At 53.9% G+C, this 13,350-nt stretch overlaps 1 protein-coding gene and 1 long non-coding RNA gene across 3 annotated transcripts in view; one reads left to right on the top strand and one right to left on the bottom strand.

The window, feature by feature from the left end:
- PRDM16 (PR/SET domain 16) overlaps nucleotides 1–1,303 on the bottom strand; it is a 657,978-nt gene extending 656,675 nt beyond the window's left edge. Inside the window, exon 1 of the mRNA XM_069078277.1 lies at nucleotides 1,174–1,303. Within this exon, the coding sequence (XP_068934378.1) occupies nucleotides 1,174–1,210 (37 nt within the window). The 5' untranslated portion in view covers nucleotides 1,211–1,303. The remainder of the gene's footprint in view (nucleotides 1–1,173) is intronic.
- A 292-nt stretch (nucleotides 1,304–1,595) lies between these two features.
- Nucleotides 1,596–13,350, top strand: part of LOC138153865 (uncharacterized) — a 14,236-nt gene continuing 2,481 nt past the window's right edge. Inside the window, exons 1-2 of one of the 2 annotated variants that reach the window (XR_011166484.1) lie at nucleotides 1,596–1,691; nucleotides 9,986–10,150. This is a non-coding gene — a long non-coding RNA (uncharacterized lncRNA). Of the gene's footprint in view, nucleotides 1,692–9,985; nucleotides 10,513–13,350 lie in introns of those variants that run through there. The other variant, XR_011166485.1, reaches the window with a different exon arrangement.

Genomic DNA, 13,350 nt, shown 5'->3' on the forward strand with positions numbered 1-13,350 from the left:
GAGAGAGAGAGAGAGAGAGAGAGAGAGATGGGGGGGAGGAGGGGGGAGAGATACATCGGACTAAATCGAAATCTCACCACCCTCAAAATAATCCCCGTCCCTTCTTCACCCAAACTGCCAATTTTTCACTCTGCAAGCCTCACTCTCTTTATTTTGGGAATAAACACAACAACAAAAAATTCCAACCCAAGAGCAAACGTCTCCATTTTTCCCTAACCAGTTTTCTGCACTGCGCCCCCCCCCCCCCCCCCCTTTTCTCAATAATCCTCCCTCCCCCCCCCCCCCCCCCACCTCCCCCTCCCCCTCTCTCCCCCCCTCCCCTTCTCCCCCCCCCCCCCCCCCAGCCTTAACTCTCCCCTCTTGAGTCTGTTGGATGCCAAAGGCGGTACTCTAGCGCCCACTATTTCAAAAGCCCGGTATAGGATTTGACCAGGACTGAGAACCACTGGGGGAGAGAGGGAGAGAGGAAGAGAGAGAGAGAGAGAGAGAGAGAGAGAGAGAGAGAGAGAGAGAGGGAGGGAGGGAGGGAGGGAGAGGGAGAGAGAGAGGGAGAGGGAGAGGAATAGGAAGAGGGAGAGGTAGAGAGAGAGAGGGAGAGGGAAAGGGAGAGGGAGAGGGAATGTGTATGTGTGTAAGTGAGTGAGGAAGGAAAAAAAGTTGTTCTCCCCTTTCGTCAACTTTTCGTTAACTTTCGCTTTTCTCTCCCCTCCACCCCCTCGCCCTCCCCTTCACCCCCTCCCTTCCCGGCCATTCCCCCGCGTCTTGAGTTCAGCCGGCGGAACGCCTGACACTGGGAAGGCTTTTGGGGGGTGGGTTTTTATCGGGGGGGACTACTAACCCTCGGGGACAGCACAATCCCGGTGCCCCAGCTCCTCGGCAGGGAACCAGGGCGGGGGGTGTGTGGGGGGACTAGCAAAGAGAGCAGAGAAAGAGGAAGAGAGACCCCCCCCCCCAGCCCTCCCGGTTCACCCTTCTGCAGTCCCCAACAAGGTGGCCTAGGAGCTCGCAGCGCGCTGGGTTGCGGGGCGCACGCACAACAACCCCCTCCTCTAGAAGCCCCCCAATCCCCTCCCCAGTGCCCCGGAGTCCAGCGCGGACGGTCGAGGGGGAGGCCAGGCCGGGAGCGCGGGCCCGGAGCGCCGGGGGCGGAAGCGCGGAGCGGTAGAGACCTACTTTTGGCTAGCTTTCTGGCCCTCGCCTTGGATCTCATGTTGTCGGCTTGCTGAATCCCTCTCCTCCTCCTTGACTCCCGAAGCTGCTACACGCTATCTTCATCTCCCCAGCATTGTCAATTCCGGACACCTTCGCACATGCGCACAGAGCCTTCAATCTGACACCCCTCGCCGGGGCCAAAAAAACTTTCCAATGTATTCACCATCATCACCATCACCATCATCACCATCATCATCATTGGCGGCGGAGGCGCTGAGTACGGGCTGGAGGTGGGATTGCTTTGGGGGGACATTTTCTTTTTTCTTTCTTTCTTTAGGGGGGGGGGGTGCTCTCCTCTTCCTCACCTCACTTATCTCCCCCCCCTCCTTCCTCCTCCCTTCTTCCCCCTCCCCCTCCCCCTCGTTCGCAACCACCTCGGAGCCTCTCACGACTGGCCCTTTAAGAGGATATTCCGTCCTCTCTCTGCGCTCCTGCCCCCGACCGGCCCCACAGCCCGGACGCGCTTTCACCGGATCAAGGTACCGTCCCAGGATCGAGGTGACTCTGACTAACGCTGGGGCCACCCGACTGGATTCCTTCGGGGTTTGCTCCCGCGGGACTCGTCCTAGTCCAGGGACCTCGAGCGGGTTGGGAGTGGGTGGGGTGAAAGGAGAATAAACGCCGGCTGCCCCCAGCTTCTCCGTCCCACTGTCTTTCTGCAAACGCGGGCTTGTGGATGGGATTTCCACCCCCCCCCCCCCCAATTAAAAATGTTACAATGATCTTTCTCCACAACGGCTTTCGACACCTTTCTTCTCCTAGGACTCCGGTTCTTGGAGGACGCCCCACCCCCCGGCGGGTGCCTAAGAATCTGTACTCCCACCCACTCCCAGGCTAGAGGGGCGTCCCACAAAGTCTTGCCTTGCCCAGTTGTGTCCTCCTCTGCCCTGTTTTACCCCGTCCCCTTCACAACCCGGGTAGTTCGAACCCCGCTTCTCTGCCTGCCCGCTGCTGGCTTGCTCCCTGCCGGCATCAGCTCCGTCCAACATCGGCTGGCCCCGCAAGCCTTGCCGGGTCCCCCCCCCATTTCCTCCCCAACCCCAGTGGTCCCTAGTCGGGACGCCCCCACTGCCTCCCTCAGCGTCATAAACACAAGCAGAACAACTCTACTTTGTCAGTCTGCAGGCTGCTGAGCTTGCTACCCCAGGCCCGGGCGGAGGTCTTTTGGGGAGAGGGGAGACGGGGACCCGGACAGGAAAGGGGCGAGAATTGCTGGAAAACCTCTGGTGCGCCGAAGATCTGTGGGGACACTGAAGGGACTGGATCCGTGCGGGGATCCGCAGAGCTCAGAGAAGACTTGGGTGGGAAAGGGTTGTAGTTGAAATCTCTTGGTTGCCCCCCCCCCCCCCACTCCGGTACTCCGGAACCTTTCTACACAGCCCAGCCCTGAGTCCAGGTGCTCTGAAGCCAGCTCTCCCTAGCACCTCTGCCTCTTGGCCGGGGCTGGGACCAAGGCGGGAAGGAAGGGACTGACTTGTCTACCCCCAGTCTCCCTCATTCTTTCTCCTATAACTCTTCCCAGACCTTTCGGCTTCTCTGATGGCGCTATCCAGCGGAGGGGGGCACCAGGCTGGGGGGTGGGTGGGAGTGGGGGGGCGGTGGCTGTGTTTGGAGAGGACAGATCTGTGGAGGAGCTCTGGGCAAGGGGCAGTTTGGGAAGTTGTGGGTCGGGGAGCACAACTACTCCCACTCCACTCCCTCCGGTACACACACACCTGCTCAGGGGAAGCACCGAGCTGTGGGGCAGAGAACCGGTAAGGCTAGGGGGCTCTAGTCCGGGTCGAGCTGAGTGACCGAAGGAGAAGGGGTCCCGCCGTTAGGCCAGCAGGTGGAGGGCTCCCACAGGAAGGTGGGTGGATTTGTCTTAATTGTGTTTCTTCCTCCTCTGTCAGTCCCTAATTCTTGCCGGCGCCGAGAGCCCAGCTGGGCCCGAGGCGGGCGGCCTTAGAGAGGAGATGGTGGGCGGTGGGAGGGCCTGGCTCGGTCCCGCCGGCCTCAGCTGGGCTTCGGTAGCCAGTCTAGGGGAGCTGAGCGTGGGGCTCGGCATGAGTGTGTGGGGTGGAGACCTCCAAGGGAGAAGTATGTACTGGCCGGGTATTCCCTGGTTGGAAATGCTCCTGGGGAAAAGCGCTGGGAATGAAAGGGAGTAGTTGGTCTGGAACACACTTCTGTCTGCTAAGCCTTAAGGGTTCCCGGCCTTCCTCTTCCTACTGCCCCTTTCACCCCAGTTTCCTAGGTCAGGAGAGGCCGATCTCCCAAGGGAACCTCGACCGAGGCACTGCGGAATAGGCGCTCTTCCCTCCAGTCTCAGCTGGGTTTATACACCGCCCACCAAGCCACCCTCAATCCCCCAAGCCCTGAACCCACAGAAACCAGGATCTTTCCCACCCCCGCTGTCCTGTTTGTTATGCCAAGTTGCTGCAGCTATCTACACCTTCTTCCGAAACCTGCGCAGTTTTAATGACCGAGACCCAAATAGGAGTCAAACTAAAACCCCTACTCCTGGCCACAGAGCTCACCCCCCAGATCAGGGAGGAGTTCAGGACAGCCCAGGCAAACGAATAGCGGGGAGCTAGATTCCGGGTGCAGGAGGGGGGGCGTCGCGGGCAATGAGGGTGGAGGGCCCTGAAAGTGTGGGCTGCTGACAATCAGGGCCACTTTCGCTCTTCCTTCTACTTTTTCTTCTCTTTACTCTCCCCTCCAGGCAGCAAACTCCAGGCCCTCAGGTACGAGGGAACTCAGAAACTGGGGAGGGCGGAAGAAATAGCTGAACCCACTCCTTAAGGCAAGTGGGACTGAGGTCTGAAACCAGAGAGGCCCCCTCTTCTACTAATCTTCCCTCAGGATCAGGCCCTCAGAGGGAGGATGAGTAAAGCGGGACTGGCCTAAGGGGTCTTGGGAGAAAGGTTAACGCAGATACACATTCGGGACTTTTCTCCTGCAAGGGCCCTGGACATCAAGGCAGAGGACATGGGGGCCGAGAAAGCCTCCTTCCTAAGGCGTCTAATTTTGGACCTGGCCTTAACTGGACTAAGCGGCCTTCACCTTTTTTCAACTTCATGTCAGCAGCCTTTACCCCCACCCAAAGCCTGTCAGCGCCTCCAGTCTCACTCTCTGTCAGTCCTGTCTTTGACCCTCAGCCTGGCGGAAGCCCCAGGAGCCACAGGGAGCGGAAAGACAGGGATAAAGGAGAAGAGGAGAAAAAATACAGTTTTCTCTACACCTTCCCCCGCCATACACACACGTGAAAGAAAATAAAAGTAATTATTGTTGACAATGGGAAGGAAGAAATGCCTATGAAGAAGCTGGGAGTAGAGGCAGGGAGAGTGAGGAGAGAGCAGCCCTCTTGCTTGTCTCCCATGCTTGAGATTCCCCCTGGGGCAGGGTGCAGATGACCAGACTTTGGATTATCTGAAGTGGGATGATCAAGGCCGTCTGGTGCCTGCAAAGATGACTCCCGGAGAGGGTGGGGGAAGGAGGTCATCTCTTCTAGGGAAAACTGACCCCCGCCCTATGACCCTTACTCATGTTATTTCCTCAGACAGCCTCATTATACCAGGGAGGAACGAAAATGGCCCCCAATGCCCAGAAATTCCTGGTCGTTGGTTCTTTTTGGTTTTATTCTCGAAAGGGAAAAAACGGACAGGGGCAGGGGAAGAGCAGGTATCGAAGAGGCAGGGATTTCGGAGGAGCCGGGTGACCGAGGGGGAAATTCCCGGAGGTTGCTCTCGGTCCTCTCTCTGGCCCCCCCTGGAAGAAAGTGGCCCCACAGGGCAGAATTTCTTGCCTACTCTGAGACTAGAGGCCCTCGAGGCTGATCCAAGAAAAGTCAGGCTCGGTTTCTAACCAGCTTTTCTGCTGTTACTAAATTTATCGCTCGTTCCCCCGCCCTCCCCCCACCCCTCAGTGTATTCAGGGTCCGATGCCCTGGGAAGTACAGCCCAGATCCCTTCACCCGAGGTTTGGGATATGCTAATGGAGCAACATAGGGAGAGGCAGCAGCTTGAGGGCAGAGGTCTAAGCCTTCTGTAGGCTCCCTGACCCCAACTCGGCCAGGCAAAGCAGGGGGCCAGGAGGGCAGGAAGCAAGAGCCGCAAGTCGACTGGGGCAGCCCAGGCCCTAGATCTCCCCGTCCACTTGTCTGATTTGTCTTTCTGGAGAAGAAGGAAAAGAAAAGCAGTCTCGTATCCAGGAGAGTGGACATCCTGCAGCTCTCTGGCTCTGTCCTCCAACTTTGCCTAGCAGGGTCAAGATGGTTGAGAGGCCCAGGCTACCCCCTTGGGACTACTGTGCCTAAGTTCAGACTGGCCTGTGGCTTTGATTTTTGGGGAGGGAGAAATCTTGTGCGGGTGATGAGTTTGGACTCTTCGGATTTCTGGTCCTCAGCATTAGTCTGGGACTTTTCCAGGGAAGCAATGCAAGGGTTCCCGAGGGTCCTAAGATTTGGGGGAAATCTTTAATAGAATTGGTCTTTAGGACACTGGCTGGGCATAGGCAAGGCTGAGTTTTAGCTTAGTCTGGTCGCAGACAGCTTCCCTGGATCCAGAAGGGAAGCAGAGTCTCAATCAAAGTGTCCCTTTGAGACCTGGCCGATAGGGTAAGAGGCTGAGCTCTAGTCCTGTTATCAGCTCATTTTAAGGCAAAGGAGGAAAGAGGAGAGGGTTGCTGGTGGAAAGGAAGCAGGGAAGAAAGGGAGACTCAGGTGGGGCAAACGCCCCCACGTGTTTCCCATCTTCCGTGGTGGTGTCTCCTCTTATAGGGTTCTGGACGACTTGGGTGGGAGTGAGGAAGTAGACTAAGAAGTGGGGGAAGAGTTTTAGTTTCTGTGACACAAAAAGGCTTAATTGCGGTTTCCAAAGTGTCTAAGGTTCAGAAGCCCACCGGGCTTGTGGGAGACCACCAATATCCCCGCAGAATACTCCCAACTTTCCTTTTCTTTTCTCCTGTCTCTGTTCCCTCTTCTCCTCTTCTTGGATACCAGCCCTCGACGAAGCCATAAGTCTGTGGTAACCGCATAAACCTGCCATAAACGGGGAAAAACACAAACGGTAAATATCAGTCTTCCCTTGGGAATGTAATTAGTTGTCTTTCAAACGGCTGTGAAGAACGGCTTCTAGGTGCCTTGCCTGGGCGTAGAGGGGGGAGAGGCGGGAAGGGACAGGAAGATCAGAGGTCCAAGTACGAACCCCCCACCCCACCCCAAATAACAACAATCTCTCCAAGAGCACTCTTTGAACGCCTCGCGATAGGTCTCCTTGACCAGACCTACTTAATGCAAATAAACCAATTTGCGAGAGGCGAGATACTGAGGTTGTGGGCTTCAGTCCGGCTCCAGCACCTTCCCGAAGGATAATGCGCCCACCTGCTATGGGGTCTGGAGACACTCCCCCCCCCTCCGCCCCCTGCCCCCCTTACCGAGCTCTACAAGAGCTTTGTAACAGTAAAGCTTCCCAAAGGAGACTTTTTTTTTTAGTGAGTTAAAACCAAAATGAGCATTTTAGGCATGACCCAGTCTGGCTGTGCCCGACAAAAAGGGCCCAAGAGTCTGACGACTTGGCTAGTTTAGGGGGTGGGTGAGTGATAAAATTCTCTCCTGTGTCTACCCGAGACATCTCCCGTGTGGAGTGGTCCCAGTAGCCAGAAAGAAAGGAGAGGAGAGGGCAGGATAGGACAGGACAGAACAGGAGTCGGCTTCTCTTCTTTTCTCAGAGAGGGGTTCAAGGGGAGGGGATGTACAGCCTGCCGGAATCTTGGAGGGGCGGCATAGAGCTTCAGCAGCCTTGCTCTTTTAATTAGCGCTGGCTGCCTTCTATTGCCAGCCCCTGGACTCCGGTGCTCTCTCCCCGGACTTTGGTTGTACCAACTCTGTCCGCGGGAACGTTGGCCAGGGCTGGGGTCTTCAAGCATTTATAACCCCAAGTCCCAGAGGGTCAGAGAAAGGAACCGTGGTCCCGGCGGGCGGGGCCTTAGTGGCCACGGACAGAGGTAACTAGGCTGCAGGAGGTGTTGCATACCCCCACTTTGCATGTCTTTAAGAGTCCTTGGAACCTGAGTGGAGAGCTTTGGCAGTTAGCATTTTTATAGGGACCGAGTAAAAAAAAAACCCAGAGACGTCCATTTCTGCCTTCAAACGATTTAGGGGCTTTGCGCTGGAGTGGGAACTCAGAAACCAGAGATGAGAGAAGGAATGACATAGCTGGTTTTAGACCCAGGGAAAACCTGTACTAAGCCACCTGCCTGAGCCCACCTGCAGTCGGTGCAAGCAGAGACCTGAGTGAGACACACCTTGCTCAGTTTACACTCCTACAAAATTGTCTCGGATGGCTCCCCTGCCTCCCCTCTATTCTCTGGTTCCTGTGTTCCCCCGCTCCTCTCTGGCTGCCTCAGGACGTGATGTGGTGATAGGGGCAGGTGTGAGCCAGAAAGACTTCGCGCCCTCCCAAACTGCTCTCGGGCCGAACCGCACGTGGCAGGCGCTTCTTCCGGGAGCGTAGCAGAGTCCGGGCGCATTCTCCAACTCCCTAGGTCAGCCCCGCAGCGACATGCTCCCATGCTAGAGGATAGCACCCCAAAGCCTGAGATGCCTCGGAGAGGGCTTCAAACTCATGGACCAGTCAGCCCGTGTGCAGAGGAACCCGTAGGTCTTAGGGGCCTGGAAGCAAGCAAATGTCTGTCTACTATGGGGGAAGGAAAGAGCACTGTTGCCTTTGACATTTACCCTCCTCTGGGGGCTGTAAAGACTGAACGCTTCTCTTCCCCCCTTCCCCCAAAGACTGGACGCTTGGTCGGGACTTCCCAGGGCGCGATTCCGCTTGGCCCAGTGCAAATTGTATTGGGTTGACGAGCTGACTAGCCCCAAATGGAATTTAGGCAGATGAAAACGGGGAAGTCTGCCACGTATGTCTGACCCGAGGGACGACGATGGTGGTGGTGGTGATGATGATGATGATGATGATGATGATGATGATGGACGACAGTGGTGATGAAGTTAAGGTCTGCCAATCTGGCTAGAGCAAGCAGCAAAGGGAAACAATAAAGAGACAGTTTTATCCTATGTACTCGGGGGAGTCTTCCGGTTTAGAGCAAGCGTGGAGAAACCACTGCTCTGAAGACAATGGTCTAGACAGGGGAGGGGAACTGAGGAGGTATGTACAGGACCATCAGAACCTTGAAGAAGCACTCCCCCAGAGGAAGGCAAGCAGATATAGGCATTTTACAAAGACAAAGACTTCAGAAACGCGTTGTACACTATACATACATACACACAGGGTAAGGTCACACACACACGAACGACACCTCCAGACACACCACACACATACACAGATGAGCCAGATATACACAGAGACCCACACTCTAGGCATACAGACGCACACCACTGATATACAATAGGCACATACACACCTGAACGACACATACACTACTCCGAAGACAATCATGGACAGATTATATATAGACGCGCAAGCAAACTATATGCTTACCACAAACATTGTTAATACATATATGCCGTGACTACACAACACACATTGATACACATAGAGTAGACGCGCACCCACTACAGACATGCACGTTACACACATGCATCGGACACGTATATGCAGATCTCAAAGACACGCCCACACTCATAGCCACACGCACACACAACAGACGGACATTTGAATTTCTCTCTTGAGAGATTTAAACGAAGTTATGCCTCCAGGAACTTGGAAGAGCTGGACAGCTCTCTGTGAAGCCCCAGACTCATATCCCTAAACCCACTCCACAGTCCTGTCTGCCCAGCTCTCCCTTTAACCTCTTCCTCCTTGGGTCAGTGAACCCTCATTTTGTAGGGTATGTTCCTATAGCACTGCTACCCCCAAGGAATGTGAATCGAATCGAATCGATTTTCCTTATACCCTAAAAAAGAGGCTTGGTTCTCCCTACCCAGAAAACCTTCCCTTTCTCAGGCTTAGCAAGAACGAACTCCTAGCTCAGCTTTTGGATTGGATCAGACTGACCAGAAAGAGCTACAGAAGAGACACCGTGTCATAATAGAAAGAACGTCCTGGGTCTGCATCCCGGTTCTGATACCCACTTTTATAATTGTGGGAAAGCCTCAGTTTCCTCCTCGGTAAAATGGGTCTGATATTTGTAACACCCATTTAACAACGTGGTTGTGAGGCTTAAACTTGTGAGGCTAAAACAAGTCATGACTATCAAGCCTTTTGTAAATCTTAAGGCGCAATAGAAAAGCCAGTTATTGAGACTGAAGTTTTGTCCAAAGATCGATCGACCTCCTCTCCGATCGAGTGGACTGCCCAAAGCCAGTCGAATGCGTGACTTTCCAATTCACACAGCAATTGAGTTGGACGGGGCTATTTTATTTTTACAGCATTTCGTTTGCCTGAGTTTCTAGAACCTGCGGTTGGGTCTGTTCAGGAAAAGCCAGGCGCCCTCCGATCTTTAATTATGGAGGCTTTTATAAAACAAAAATATAAGGGATCCACACCTATGGAACTCTAGGTCTGGGACCAGAGCTCCTTCGAGCTCTTGATCCTCTTCATTCCTGGCTCAATGCTGGACCGGACTCCCTTCCCTCTTCCTTCCTCTTCCCCACGTATCCCCTCCCCAGTAGATGCCCACGTCCAACTTTTCCTAGAGAGCGCACTCAAAGCCGGCCAAACAACAAGCACTGGGGCTTCTGCTCTTCCCCTCTCCCCCCCCCCCCCCACCCGTGGAGTTTTCTCAGCCCCCACAACGCAGCAGATTCTATCCTGCATTTCTTTGTTTATTGCAGGCGAGACCAAATGCCTCTCCAGTGGCGCGTCTTTCCAAGTCTTTCCAGAACCTAGCGGACCGGGCCAGGTGCGCAGGAGCTAGTGCCTGCAAGCAAGTTCCGGCCAAGTCTTCAAGTTCTATCTCGAGCTCCCTTGACAATAACCACCCGGGAGAAAGACTACAGGTCTCTGCTTCTGTCCAGCCCAGCCCAGTTCAGCTCCCAGAGCGCCTTGCAACCATAATCTCAGCTAAACCTCCCCATATCCCAGGGAGGCGGGCAGGGGAAGGCAGAAATTATCCCCATTTGGCAGTTAAGAAAACTGAGGCCCAGGCTTGCTTAAGGTCACAAGTTAGTAATCCGAGGAGAGAATTTAGATTAAGGTAAAAAATTTAGAGCTTCAAGGGACTTGAGAAATCGTCTAGACCAAGCCCCTCATTTTACAGATGAGGAAACAGAGGTCCAGAGAGGTTAGCCAGAGAGTAAGTGACAGATTATTGACAGTCGAACCAGGTACATCTGGCAATAAATACAGAATATTTTCTGCATTTCTCTTTTGGTTCCCTTTCAATATACAGAGGTAACTCTAACTGATGACTAGTTCCCTGGGGAGGTGGCATGTGTGTATGTGTACTTGCGTGGTGGTGGGATATTAGGAGAGACCATACCGCCTGCCTTTCCACCTGCCCCTACTCTTCCACGAAAAGGAGAGAAATCTCACATAAGGTGCATCTTTGCCTCTCCCGGAATCGAAAAGAGGTGGGGACTCGAGTGGGTTATTGTTAGTCCCGCCATCACCACCTCAGCTTAACCATTGTCCTCCCGAACCCCTAGGACCCTGGTGAGCAGCCACTTGGGACATCAGAAGAACTCAGGGAGTCCTGGAGTCTAGTAAGGGAATGGAGGGAAGGCGAGCACTTTATCTGTTCCTGTTTAGTGATTTTGAGGTGTGGTGCATGTAGATGGAGATCTGGGGGGAAAAAGTCGTCAAAGGCAGGAGTAGAAGATAGAGCCAGGGGCAGACTTCATCCTCCTCCTCTTTCTTTCATCAGTCATTCACAATTTTGCCTGCTCTAATAATCACTGGAGCCCAAGATCAGAGTTTCATGCTAGAAGCAGAAAGCCTATTGGCTCCATCCCTTCGAGGTGAATTAGGAAATCCTGGGGCAGACCTTCCATCCCCATCCCAGTCCAGCTTCCGGGAGCACAGTGTAGGGAACCTAGCCTGACCGAGACCCAGAAGCTTCATCCAGTCAGGCAGTCCAGAGGGTTGCCAAACGACCTGGAAGGTTGTCTACATCTGTAAAAGGGAACCGATTGTCCGGATAGTCAACAGACACGATAACAATAAGACGGTAAAGCTCCATTTCATTGAATACTCATAACAACAAAAACAAACAACAACAAAAGACCACCATAGGCTGTTGTTTATGTTTGCAAAGCGCTTTCCACAGGGAGTTGGTGTGGATCGGGAATTCATGTCAAGGGAGGCGGAAGAGAGCTCCAGAGGCTTCTAATCTTCTTAGTACCAAGGAATCTTGACAAGGGGTGAACCAGGTTGCCCTGGGTACACAGGCCTCCGGGTCACGTCTCCTGCTCAAAAGGCGAACGGATTTCGATCCGGAAAAAAACTAGATTTCTACCGTGACGTCCGGGTATCTTGATTTTTTTTCTCCCCTTCCCCCCGGTTACATGTTTTACTTTGGGATTTAGTATGAGTGGTGGTGGTAAGAAATTTTTCCATTCTGCAGACGAGGAGAGGCGGTAAAACCGAATCAGGGTCATGGGTTCAGAACCAGAACAGGTCACCCAATTCAAAGTACTTCACCTCAGTGTCTGGCCAGCAAGGAAAGGTACTGAAGCCGAGAAACCAACTGGGAGAGATTGAAGGATACATCGGCTCAAGAACGCATACTACTCTCAACCCCCTCCCCAGGAAAACTTGCATTCTCTGGTCCAAGGATCTGGGAGTCGGTGAGGTCGCTCCTAAACCGCTTCTCAGAGCCAAGAGGAGACTCTGCCCTGGCGTTCAATGCAGTTCAGGCAGTTTTCTCTACCTAAACCCTGAAGGGGAAGCCCTGGCATCCCTAGGAGGGTTCTAGAAGCAAGTTCCAGTTAGCTGTCCTCCAGCATTTGGTGGGGCGGAGCCCACGCGTTGCCCGCGGCCTCAGGGACCCAAGATACATTCTTCCGGCAGGTGGCCCCTGGGAGCTGGGTCCGCCCACTTTCCAGTAAGCTCAGCCCAGCTCCTGCCCCTCCCACCTAACTCTCCTCCAGTGACACCCTTCCCTCTGGGCAGGACCCAGGTGAGACTGCGCCCTTCCCCCCCCCCCCCTCCCGCAGCCCAGGTGGGAGGAGCGCGGCTTAGGGAGTCAGATAAGGTGAACTGAGTCTCAGAGTTGCAAGACCGGAAATCTTTGGGCTGTTGCTGGATGTAGCGCCCCAGGAGTGAGGCAGGTGCTGCCAACAGGATAACCCTCCAGACTGGCAAGCACGCGCAAACGCGGGCACACACATATCCAGACGGACACACACACACACACACACACACACACACACACACACACACACCTGCCACCTACAAGCGCACTCTCTGGAAGATATCAGATACTGTAATTGGCAGAATGTATTTGAACCCAGATCCATTAGCTCTAGGTTCATTTCCCAAGACTGAACCACAATCTGGCCTCCCCAAATGTTCCTGGGCATTGTCTATGTGCGTGTGTGAACGTGAGTGACAGATTAGGTATGTGTATGGACTTGTTCAAGTGCAGGGGTGCGTGTATGTTGGGTGGGTGCATATTTTCCCTATGTCTATTATCCCTATGTTCATGTTTCTCTGTGGTCTCTTTAAATCCCGTCCTCCATAATCTGTCTGCTCTCCGAAAGTATGCACACGTGTGAGTGTATCTGGCGTGTGTATTTTGTATGTCTCTAGCTTCGGTATATTTCTATATGGTTTACGAATGTTGGTGCCTGTGAATGTGTGCTCGCTCGTGTTTGTGTGCTCTGTGATGTTCTGTCTGGTTTCAGAGTAAGTCGTATGAGTGTGTTGTGAGTCTGTGTGTGGTGTCTTATGTACGAGACTCTGGGAGCAGGTGAATGTGTGTGTGTGTGTGTATTAGCGCGCATGTGCTGTCTCTGCATGTGCATATGTGCATCTATACGCGGTTATCTATGGCTTCCTAGCTAGGTTACCCTGGCGTACACTCACCACAAGAAGGTGGGAGCCCTATAAAGGAAGGAGCCAGGTCCACTCAAGGCTGCAAAGCCCCGCAGCCCTGAAGTCCCTGCTGCGGTTCAAATGCTTGCCAACGTCCCAGCCTAGCGTTCTCTCTCGGGGGAGAAGCTTTTCAGAGAGCAGATTTCTGGGCCTTCCTTCCCAG

The sequence above is a fragment of the Petaurus breviceps genome, unplaced genomic scaffold (assembly GCF_028583685.1).
Source record: "Petaurus breviceps papuanus isolate PSGF00001 unplaced genomic scaffold, PetGlider_PUasm1.0 91041, whole genome shotgun sequence".
Lineage (NCBI taxonomy): Eukaryota > Metazoa > Chordata > Mammalia > Diprotodontia > Petauridae > Petaurus > Petaurus breviceps.